This window comes from Bombina bombina, chromosome 3, assembly GCF_027579735.1.
Source record: "Bombina bombina isolate aBomBom1 chromosome 3, aBomBom1.pri, whole genome shotgun sequence".
Lineage (NCBI taxonomy): Eukaryota > Metazoa > Chordata > Amphibia > Anura > Bombinatoridae > Bombina > Bombina bombina.
In genome coordinates, this window is record NC_069501.1 from 684,689,035 (window position 1) to 684,701,485 (window position 12,451).

Below are 12,451 nucleotides of genomic sequence, written 5' to 3' on the forward strand. Positions count from 1 at the left end.
TCATTGCTGAGGCAGCTTTTAACTTTTACATGCATCATGGAGTGTGTAATTTAGTTTATTCTTTTGCTGAACATTGTCTTTCACTTGCCACTGAAACTGCTCTGATGTGACCCATTATCTGCCCTCCATCATTGTGGTTGCTGATGTTAGTGTTGCTGCCTGTGAGAGAGGGTGTGTATCCGAGGAGAGGGAGAGAGATTTTGGGACTTTGAGTGTATGTGTGAGTGTGTCTGGGTGGATGTGTGAAAGAATGTGAGTGGGTGTATTTCTGCCTATTTACGTGTATTATTACCGTTACAAAAAAAATAAATTAAATTTTGACTACCCTCAGGAATAAAGTATGCACACATTTTAATAGTTAAAAATGGCAGCCGCAATTATATTAACTTCAGAAATTTTCAGAACAAGCATAAAGATAGGGTCTTTAAAGTATGTGGTATAATTCCACTGGGTCTTGGGGGGGAAAAAAAAAAAAAAAGCTTGAAGAACCCTGGGAGACGAATGGGCTACTGAATATTTAGAAAATTAAAAAAAGGTGCCCTATCAAATAAATAAACAAACTGAAGTAAAAGTGAAGAGCAAATTTGTTTTCTTTTTATTGAGTACAAAGACTGCTGGGCAGCATGTACTTTTCAGTGCTATAAAAAAAAAGAATAAATATATTTCAACATTAGAACAAATTAATTTCAATAGGTGCTATTTTAGGGGACCACGCTTCAGATTCCACTTCCCTCTGCAAATATGTTCTGCAAATGTAGCGGTGCTGTAGCTGAATGCCTTGAAGTGATACTCTGGTACTGTAACCGCAATGATAACAAAGTCAGTGGTTTCACCCTTTCAATGACGACATTCCAGCTCGCATGATTTCATCCACCAAAAGGATATTACTTGCAATGACAGTGCTGTGAAGAGAATAGGATTCATGATACAAATGAGTGATTCTTAACCCCCCTCCCTCCCACAATCTGTATGTTTAATTACAATTTATCTTTGAAGAATAGAGTACGGAGCAATCTCATAATAAAAAATATAACCTCAATCTTAAATTACCATGAATGAAGAAGCTGCTTTTTGACGTTGTAGTTATCCCAGATTCCAGCTTCAGCAGAAACTATGGGTTCACCTAGTAATAGAAAATTGCAACTTATGATTTACTATACATAATGAAGTTGTGTTCTGTCATACTAGGTTCAATGTATAAAATGTCAAAACTTCAAATAACTGAATTTCATATCCCTTTAATATTGCAATCTATTTTCTCTCATGATTCAGATACATTTAAGCCACCAATCAGCAAGTGCTACCCAGGGTACTAAACTAAAAAAAGAAAAAAAAAATTTATGCTTACCTGATAAATTTATTTCTGGACATCGAGTTCACAACCTCATTCCAATTACTAGTGGGATATTCAACTCCTGGCCAGCAGGAGGCAAAGAGCACCCCAGCAAAGCTGTTAATTGTAACTGCCTTACCCATAACCCCCAGTCATTCTTTTGAGAAGGATTAGAACAAAAACGAACAATAAATTTCCTGATTAATGTTTTGATCCAATACCACCTTAGGGAGAAAACCCAATATAGTACGAAGGACAGACATGCCTTATTAGCATGAGAAATAAGGTACGGGAAAATCACACTGCAAAGCTGAACGTTCAGGCACTCTGCGAGCGGAAGAAATGGCAACCGGAAACAAAAAACATTCCAGGATAACTTTATATCAACAACATGGCATTGGCTCAAACAAAGCCTACTGCAAAACTTTAATAACTAAATTAAGGCTCCACAGGGCCTGTAGAAATGCTTGAACATCTGATAGATAATGCAGAAATCTGACCCTTTAGGTTACTGACCGATAAGTCATTCTCCAGGCAATGCTGCAGAAAGGACAAAATCTGGGGAATCCTCACCTGGCTCCATGAGAACCCCTTAGATTTGCACCAATCAAGATATTTAAGCCATATCTAATGGTAAATCTTGCACGTAACAGGCTTTCGAGCCTGAATCATGTTTCAATTACTGCTTTAAAAAAAAAAAAAAAAAATTTATGCTTACCTGATAAATTCCTTTCTCCTGTAGTGTGGTCAGTCCACGGGTCATCATTACTTCTGGGATATTAACTCCTCCCCAACAGGAAGTGCAAGAGGATTCACCCAGAAGAGCTGCTATATAGCTCCTCCCCTCTACGTCACACCCAGTCATTCGACCAAGAACCAACGAGAAAGGAGAAGCCAAAGGGTGCAGTGGTGACTGGAGTATAATTTAAATTTTTTTTTAGACCTGCCATAAAAAACAGGGCGGGCCGTGGACTGACCACACTACAGGAGAAAGGAATTTATCAGGTAAGCATAAATTTTGTTTTCTCCTGTTAAGTGTGGTCAGTCCACGGGTCATCATTACTTCTGGGATACCAATACCAAAGCTAAAGTACACGGATGACGGGAGGGACAGGCAGGCTCTTTATACGGAAGGAACCACTGCCTGAAGAACCTTTCTCCCAAAAACAGCCTCCGAAGAAGCAAAAGTGTCAAATTTGTAAAATTTGGAAAAAGTATGAAGCGAAGACCAAGTTGCAGCCTTGCAAATCTGTTCAACAGAAGCCTCATTCTTAAAGGCCCAAGTGGAAGCCACAGCTCTAGTAGAATGTGCTGTAATTCTTTCAGGAGGCTGCTGTCCAGCAGTCTCATAGGCTAACCGTATTATGCTACGAAGCCAAAAAGAGAGAGAGGTAGCCGAAGCTTTTTGACCTCTCCTCTGACCAGAATAAACGACAAACAGGGAAGACGTTTGTCGAAAATCCTTAGTTGCCTGTAGATAAAATTTCAGGGCATGGACTACATCTAGATTGTGTAGCAGACGTTCCATCTTTGTGTCCTAATCCTTCTTCGAAGAAGGAACAACAATCTCTTGATTGATATTCCTGTTAGTGACCACCTTAGGTAGGAACCCAGGTTTAGTACGCAGAACTACCTTGTCTGAATGAAAAATCAGATAAGGAGAATCACAATGTAAGGCAGATAACTCAGAGACTCTTCGAGCCGAGGAAATCGCCATTAAAAACAGAACTTTCCAAGATAACAACTTTATATCAATGGAATGAAGGGGTTCAAACGGAACACCCTGTAAAACATTAAGAACTAAGTTCAAACTCCATGGTGGAGCAACAGATTTAAACACAGGCTTGATCCTAGCTAAAGCCTGACAAAAAGCTTGAACGTCCGGAACTTCTGACAGACGTTTGTGTAAAAGAATGGACAGAGCTGAAATCTGTCCCTTTAAGGAACTAGCGGATAAACCCTTTTCTAAACCTTCTTGTAGAAAAGACAATATCCTAGGAATCCTAACCTTACTCCATGAGTAACTCTTGGATTCGCACCAATATAAGTATTTGCGCCATATCTTATGGTAAATCTTTCTGGTAACAGGCTTCCTAGCCTGTATTAAGGTATCAATAACTGACTCAGAAAAACCACGTTTTGATAAGATCAAGCGTTCAATTTCCAAGCAGTCAGCTTCAGAGAAATTAGATTTTGATGTTTGAAGGGACCCTGGATCAGAAGGTCCTGTTTCAGAGGTAGAGACCAAGGTGGACAGGATGACATGTCCACTAGATCTGCATACCAAGTCCTGCGTGGCCATGCAGGCGCTATTAGAATCACTGATGATCTCTCCTGTTTGATTCTGGCAATCAATCGAGGAAGCATCGGGAAGGGTGGAAACACATAAGCCATCCCGAAGGTCCAAGGTGCTGTCAAAGCATCTATCAGAACCGCTCCCGGATCCCTGGATCTGGACCCATAACGAGGAAGCTTGGCGTTCTGTCGAGACGCCATGAGATCTATCTCTGGTTTGCCCCAACGTCGAAGTATTTGGGCAAAGACCTCCGGATGAAAAGTCTGACGACTTAGGAAATCCGCCTCCCAGTTCTCCACTCCCGGGATGTAGATTGCTGACAGGTGGCAAGAGTGAGACTCTGCCCAGCGAATTATCTTTGATACTTCCATCATTGCTAGGGAGCTTCTTGTCCCTCCCTGATGGTTTATGTAAGCTACAGTCGTGATGTTGTCCGACTGAAACCTGATGAACCCCCGAGTTGTTAACTGGGGCCAAGCCAGAAGGGCATTGAGAACTGCTCTCAATTCCAGAATGTTTATTGGCAGGAGACTCTCCTCCTGATTCCATTGTCCCTGAGCCTTCAGAGAATTCCAGACAGCGCCCCAACCTAGTATGCTGGCGTCTGTTACAATTGTCCAGTCTGGCCTGCTGAATGGCATCCCCCTGGACAGATGTGGCCGAGAAAGCCACCATAGAAGAGAATTTCTGGTCTCTTGATCCAGATTCAGAGTAGGGGACAAGTCTGAGTAATCCCCATTCCACTGACTTAGCATGCACAATTGCAGCGGTCTGAGATGTAGGCGTGCAAAGGGTACTATGTCCATTGCCGCTACCATTAAGCCGATCACCTCCATGCATTGAGCTACTGACGGGTGTTGAATGGAATGAAGGACACGGCATGCATTTTGAAGCTTTGTTAACCTGTCTTCTGTCAGGTAAATCTTCATTTCTACAGAATCTATAAGAGTCCCCAAGAAGGGAACTCTTGTGAGTGGAAAGAGAGAACTCTTCTTTTCGTTCACCTTCCATCCATGCGACCTTAGAAATGCCAGTACTAACTCTGTATGAGACTTGGCAGTTTGAAAGCTTGAAGCTTGTATCAGAATGTCGTCTAGGTACGGAGCTACCGAAATTCCTCGCGGTCTTAGTACCGCCAGAAGAGCACCCAGAACCTTCGTGAAGATTCTTGGAGCCGTAGCCAATCCGAATGGAAGAGCTACAAACTGGTAATGCCTGTCTAGGAAGGCAAACCTTAGATACCGGTAATGATCTTTGTGAATCGGTATGTGAAGGTAAGCATCCTTTAAATCCACTGTGGTCATGTACTGACCCTTTTGGATCATGGGTAAGATTGTCCGAATAGTTTCCATCTTGAACGATGGAACTCTTAGGAATTTGTTTAGGATTTTTAAATCCAGAATTGGCCTGAAAGTTCCCTCTTTTTTGGGAACCACAAACAGATTTGAGTAAAACCCTTGTCCTTGTTCCGACCGCGGAACCGGATGGATCACTCCCATTAGTAAAAGATCTTGTACACAGCGTAGAAACGCCTCTTTCTTTATTTGGTTTGTTGACAACCTTGACAGATGAAATCTCCCTTTTGGGGGAGAGGATTTGAAGTCCAGAAGATATCCCTGAGATATGATCTCTAACGCCCAGGGATCCTGGACATCTCTTGCCCAAGCCTGGGCGAAGAGAGAAAGTCTGCCCCCCACTAGATCCGTTCCCGGATCGGGGGCCCTCAATTCATGATGTCTTAGGGGCAGCAGCAGGTTTCCTGGCCTGCTTGCCCTTGTTCCAGGACTGGTTAGGTCTCCAGCCTTGTCTGTAGCGAGCAACAGCTCCTTCCTGTTTTGGTGCAGAGGAAGTTGATGCTGCTCCTGCTTTGAAATTACGAAAGGAACGAAAATTAGACTGTCTAGCCTTAGGTTTGGCTCTGTCTTGAGGCAGGGCATGGCCTTTACCTCCTGTAATGTCAGCGATAATTTCTTTCAACCCGGGCCCGAATAAGGTCTGCCCTTTGAAAGGTATATTAAGCAATTTAGATTTAGAAGTAACGTCAGCTGACCAGGATTTTAGCCACAGTGCTCTGCGCGCCTGAATGGCGAATCCGGAATTCTTAGCCGTAAGTTTAGTTAAATGTACTACGGCATCCGAAATAAATGAGTTAGCTAACTTAAGGGCTTTAAGCTTGTGTGTAATCTAATCTAAAGGAGCTGATTCAAGTGTCTCTTCCAGAGACTCAAACCAAAATGCTGCCGCAGCCGTGACAGGCGCAATGCATGCAAGAGGTTGCAATATAAAACCTTGTTGAACAAACATTTTCTTAAGGTAACCCTCTAACTTTTTATCCATTGGATCTGAAAAGGCACAGCTATCCTCCACCGGGATAGTGGTACGCTTAGCTAAAGTAGAAACTGCTCCCTCCACCTTAGGGACCGTTTGCCATAAGTCCCGTGTGGTGGCATCTATTGGAAACATCTTTCTAAATATAGGAGGGGGTGAGAACGGCACACCGGGTCTATCCCACTCCTTAGCAACACGGTACCGCAAAATATTTATCCAACCTACACATTTTCTCTGGTATTGCAACTGTGTTACAATCATTCAGAGCCGCTAACACCTCCCCTAGTAATACACGGAGGTTTTCCAGCTTAAATTTAAAATTTGAAATGTCTGAATCCAGTTTGTTTGGATCAGAACAGTCACCCGCAGAATGAAGCTCTCCGTCCTCATGTTCTGCAAAATGTGACGCAGTGTCTGACATGGCCCTAATATTATCAGCGCACTCTGTTCTCACCCCAGAGTGATCACGCTTACCTCTTAGTTCTGGTAATTTAGCCAAAACTTCAGTCATAACAGTAGCCATATCCTGTAATGTGATTTGTAATGGCCGCCCAGATGTACTCGGCGCTACAATATCACGCACCTCCCGAGCGGGAGATGCAGGTACTGACACGTGAGGCGAGTTAGTCGGCATAACTCTCCCCTCGTTGTTTGGTGAAATATGTTCAATTTGTACAGATTGACTTTTATTTAAAGTAGCATCAATGCAGTTAGAGCATAAATTTCTATTGGGCTCCACTTTGGCTTTAGCACATATAGCACAGATATCTTCCTCTGAATCAGACATGTTTAACACACTAGCAAATAAACTAGCAACTTGGAAATACTTTTCAAGTAATTTACTATAATATGAAAACGTACTGTGCCTATAAGAAGCACAGAAAAAGTTATGACAGTTGAAAATTAATAAACAGAAGTTATAGCATCAAATCTTTGTAAAAACACAATTTTAGCAAAGGATTGCTCCCATTAGCAAAGGATAACAAACCCTGATAGCAGAAAAAAAATACAGAAATAAACGTTTTTTATCACAGTCAACTACAATCTCACAGCTCTGCTGTGAGTGATTACCTCCCTCAAAACAAGTTTTGAAGACCCCTGAGTTCTGTAGAGATGAACCGGATCATGCAGGGAAGACAATAAACCTCTGACTGAATTTTTTGATGCGTAGCAAAAGCGCCAAAAAAGGCCCCTCCCCCTCACACACAACAGTGAGAGAGATCAGTAAACTGTCTAAAATTAAATAAAACTGCCAAGTGGAAAAAAATAGTGCCCAAAACATTTTTTCACCCAGTACCTCAGAAAATTAAATGATTTTACATGCCAGCAAAAAACGTTTAACATTAAATAAATTAAGTGTTATTCAAAAGCCTGTTGCTAGTCCCTGCAAATTAGGCTAAAGTCTTATGCATACAGTATAATTCCAGTGAAGTGCCATTCCCCAGAATACTGAAGTGTAAAATATACATACATGACAGCCTGATACCAGTTGCTGCTACTGCATTTAAGGCTGAGTTTACATTATATCGGTATGGCAGAATTTTCTCATCAATTCCATTGTCAGAAAATAATAAGCTGCTACATACCTCTTTGCAGATTAATCTGCCCGCTGTCCCCTGATCTGAAGTTTACCTCTCCTCAGATGGCCGAGAAACAGCAATATGATCTTAACTACGCCGGCTAAAATCATAGAAAAAACTCAGGTAGATTCTTCTTCAAATTCTACCAGAGAAGGAATAACACTCCGGTGCTATTATAAAATAAACTTTTGATTGAAGGTATGAAACTAAGTATAATCACCACAGTCCTCTCACACATCCTATCTATTCGTTGGGTGCAAGAGAATGACTGGGTGTGACGTAGAGGGGAGGAGCTATATAGCAGCTCTGCTGGGTGAATCCTCTTGCACTTCCTGTTGGGGAGGAGTTAATATCCCAGAAGTAATGATGACCCGTGGACTGACCACACTTAACAGGAGAAATCATGTCTAGACAGATTTAGGAGTTCAATCTCCAAGCAGTCAACTTCAGAGAATCTAGGTTTGAATGGAGGAAAGGACCCTGAATTAGAAGGTCCTTCCTCTGAGGTAACTTCCAAGGAGGTAGAGAGGACATCCTCACCAGATCTGCAAACCATATCCTGTGAGGCCATGCAGGAGCTATTAGGATGCTCTCCTGTTTAGTACGAGCAATGACTCATGGAAGGAGAGCAAAAAACGGAGGAAACTAATAAGCCAGAGAAAACCTCCAAGGAACCTCTAGAGCATCTATCAGAACTGCCTGAGGATCTCTTGACCTTGAACCGTACTTTGGAACCTTAGCGTTTTGGGGAGACGCCATCAGATCCAACTCTGGAACCCAGTGATGTGCAGTCACTAGAGGCAGGTGAGGCAGTGCTTCACCTCTCATATGGGCAAAAATATATTATTTTTTATTGTCTTTAAAAAAAAAAATTCCCCCCAGCATTTTTTTTCCCTCACAGCTACATGTTGTGCAATGGAGAGGCACAAGCAGGTCTGTCCACCATTACACAACATGCTGCGCCACCTACTGGATGCAAGTGGTTAAGATCATTGCATTGCCCATTAACTGCTTATTTGAGGCAGTCCTATTTGGGCTGAACCAATCCAGCGAGAGGCATTAGTAAGTGGAACATAGGGTTGGGGCTGGATGTTAAATCATATAAAACAAAAACGCAAAACAACAACAACTTTCATATATTTTGTTGCTGCCCTGTGAACCTGTCAGCTTTGCTAAAGTGAAAAAGTTCTGTTCTTCCCCTCTAAGTGCAGTGGAATGTCCCACTGTCACTTCCTGAATCCTTACAGAGCAGGAAAAGAGGCACAGAGAGCAGTGTTTCAGCCACATCTTATTAAAGTAAGATTTTACTGAAAGGGATTCTGTTAGTGAAAATGATAATTAATGTGGTTTAGTGTTTTTTTACTCTTTTACAGCAGGATCGTTTTTGTATTTTGTTAACTCAAACTTTACACCCACTAACTTAGCAGCTTGCCTCTGTACTTCACACTAAATTAGACTCATTTTCTGAACTCTGTAGCTCTGCTGTTTTATCACTTTAAAATGCAGTGGTCCGTCCCCCCCCTTGTGTGTGTGTGTGTGTGTCTATCCATCTCTCTCCTTATGTGTTCTCCCCCATGGTCTCTTTCTCTCTCTGTCTCTCTTCCTCCCCCTCTGACTCTCATCCCTTATGTAATGAAAGAATCTATAAGCATAATTTGCAGCATTAAAGTAAAAAGTATGTTTTAAACATATTTTAATGGGCATGGATTTCTAGATCTCCTAATCAGAGCATGCATTGTGTTATCTAGCAAGAGTTTATGTTACAATCCTTTTAGACTAAAATCAGATGTTTACTAAGTTGACCAGTTTTCCAAGACACCATTTAAAGGGACATGAAACCCATATGCAAATTTAAATAACTTTCCAATTTACATCTAATATCTAATTTTCTTTATTCTTTTGATGTCAATTGTTGAAAATCATATCTAAATATGCTCAGTAGCTGCTGATTGGTGGCTGCACATAGATACCTCATGTGATTGGCTCACCCATGTGCATTGCTATGTCTTCAACAAAGGATATCTAAAGAATGAAGGCGTATCCTAGCCACTGCACGTCACTGCTGGAACCCCCTCTACTTGATTATCTGAGAGAACACTTCCGGATGGAGAGCCCACCCCCGGGATGAAAGGTCTGCTGCTCAGAAAATCTGCCTCCCAGTTGTCCACTCCTGGAATGTGGATGGCAGATAGAAGACAATTGTGAGCTTCCGCCCACTGCAAAATGCGAGTCCCCTCCTTCGCTATGGAACTCAGAGTCTCCCCTGTGGTTGATGCAAGCCAGAAAGGATGTCTCAAAATATGGAATCTGATAAAAATCGGACTAAAGACAGTTGAGGCCACGCGGATAGGACATTGAAGATGGCTCTCAACTCCAAGATGTTTATGGGAAGAGAGGACTCTTCCCGAGACCACAAGCCCATAGCCTTCAGAGGACTCCAAACAGCTCCCCAGCCTGGCGTCCATAGTCACAATCTCCCAGGAAGGTCTCAGAAAGCAGGTACCCTGAGACAGATGTTCCTGTGACATCCACCACACGAGTCTCTTGTTAGAGGGTCCAAATTTATTCTCTGATAAATCCGAATGGTCTCTGTTCCATTGACAGAGCATACAAAGTTGCAGCGGTCGCAGATGAAACCGAGCAAACTGAATAATGTCCATGGATGCCACCATCAGACCAATCACCTCCATGCATTAAGCCACAGATGGACGGAAGGCAGGAAGCAAGAATTTTGGATTTTCTGACCTCAGTCAGGAAACTTTTCATAGACAGGGAATCTATTATTGTCCCTAGGAAACATACTTGGTAGATGGAATTAGAGAACTATTTTCCAAATTCACCTTCCACCCATGGGAACGAAGAAAAGACCACAGCATCTGTGTATGAGATTGGGCTAGTTGAAAAGATGACCCCTGAACCTCAATTTCGTCTAGCTTAGGCGCCACAGCAATTCCCTGGGATTTGATCACTGCTAAAAACACCCCCAGAACCTTTGTGAATATTTTGGGAGCTGTGGCTGGACCAAACGGAAGTGCAACAAATTGAAAATGCTTGCCCAAGAAGGCAAACCTCAGAAACTGATGGTGTTCCCATCCAGGTCTATGATCATAAACTAACCTTCCTGTACCAAAGGAAGAATGCAACGAATAGTTTCCATCTTGAAGGAAGGAACCCTCAGGAATTTGACGACATTTGAGGTTTAGAATTGGATGGAAAGTTTCCTCCTTTTTGGGCAGCACAAATAGATTTGAATAGAATCCTAGACCTTATTCCCTTAGCTGAACTCCTCCTCCCAGGGAGGATAGGTAGTTTATGCAGTTTAAGAAGGCCTCCTTTACCTGGTTTGAGGAAAGTCTTTACAGGAGAAATCTTCCCCTTGGAGGGCAAGACTTGAATCCCATTCTGTAACTGAGATACTATGTCCACAGCTCATGGATCTTGGACATCGCATATCCAGGCTTGACGAAAAAAAGAAAGCCTGCCCCCCACTCGAATCGGGGGCGGAACCTTCATGCTGATTTAGAGTCAGCAGAAGGTTTCTTGTTCTGCTTTCCCTTGTTCCAGGGGCTGACTGGCTTTCCAAGTGGTTCTGGATCGGTCAGGTTTGGAAGAGGAAAACTTTTGTCCCTTAAAATTAAGAAAGGAACGAAAATTAGAAGTCTGATGACCTCTAGCTCTATCCTTCTTGTACTGAGGTAGGAAAGATCCCTTTCCACCCGTAATCTCTGAAATTAGTTCCACCAGACCAGGTATAAACAGTCTTTCCCTTAAAAGGTAAAGCCAAGCTTGGCCTTAGAGAGAGTTCAGCCATCCAAGATTTAAACCACAGAGCTCTGCGTGCTAGTACAGTGAAACTAGACATTTTAGCCCCCAGTCGAATTATCTGCATGTTGGCATCAGATAAAAGGTAATGGCCAATTTGAGAGCTTTGATCATATCTTTGATCTCCACCGTAGTCTCTTCTGCAATAAGATCCGACAAAGCATCGCACCAATAGGATGCAGCTCACGCAACCGTGGCAACACTCGCTGCAGGTTGCCACTGTAATCCTTGATGGATGTACATCTTTTTTAAATAAGCCTCTAGCTTATTATCCATTGGATCCTTAAAAGAGCAACTATCCTCTTGGCAAGAGTAGAAATAGCTCCAACTTTATTCGTGACTCAAGGCGCACTGTTCCTAGAGTCAACAACAGGGAACATCTTTTTAAAAAACAGGAGAAGGGGAAAAAAGAACCCCTGGTTTATCCCATTCCTGAGCAAAAAGGTCAGACATCTTCCTAGGGACAGGAAAAAACATAAGACGGAGAATCATTAAAACTATCCAATTTAGAAGGTTTTGTAGGGTTGACAGCAACCAAAGGTTCAGAGTCTAAAGAAGCTAGAACCTCCTTCAATAGTAACCAGAGGTGTTCAAGCTTAAATGGACACTGAACCCAAAATTTGTCTTTTGTGATTCAGATAGAGCATGCAATTTTAAGCAACTTTGTAATTTACTTTATCAATTTCTTTTCATTCTAAAATATCAAACAGAGACATGCGCCACATGGCCCAATATTGTAGTTTCCAAATGTATGTAGATTTTACTATATAGTTGAACTCACATGTATTGAAGCACCTCACTTGGTGCAAATGACACAGTCTGGGATCTATAACAGTCACCCAGCAGATCACTAAGAGACTCTCATGTGAATCCACGTACGTAATCTATCTGATTAGCTGTACATGTGGGGTCCAATATGTAGGGCGTACCTCCCGAACCATAAAGAAGAGATGGAGTGAACACAAATATAACATAAAAAGAAAATTTCTTAAACACAGCCTATCAAGGCACTGTGCTTACGCACATAAGGGTAGTTCCAAATCTGTTCATATTCTACCTATAGAGCAAGTACCAAGGAACAGTCATAATCCC

The 12,451-nt window shown here is 42.2% G+C and overlaps 1 protein-coding gene across 1 annotated transcript in view; it reads right to left on the reverse strand.

Annotated features, from left to right (window-relative positions):
* Positions 1-572: 572 nt before the first annotated feature.
* The window catches only part of CCT6A (chaperonin containing TCP1 subunit 6A), a 73,881-nt gene continuing 62,002 nt past the window's right edge, over positions 573-12,451 (reverse strand). Inside the window, exons 13-14 of the mRNA XM_053707458.1 lie at positions 1,051-1,123; positions 573-902 (exon numbers count right to left, since the gene is read on the reverse strand). Coding sequence (XP_053563433.1) covers positions 830-902; positions 1,051-1,123 — 146 coding nt within the window. The 3' untranslated portion in view covers positions 573-829. The remainder of the gene's footprint in view (positions 903-1,050; positions 1,124-12,451) is intronic.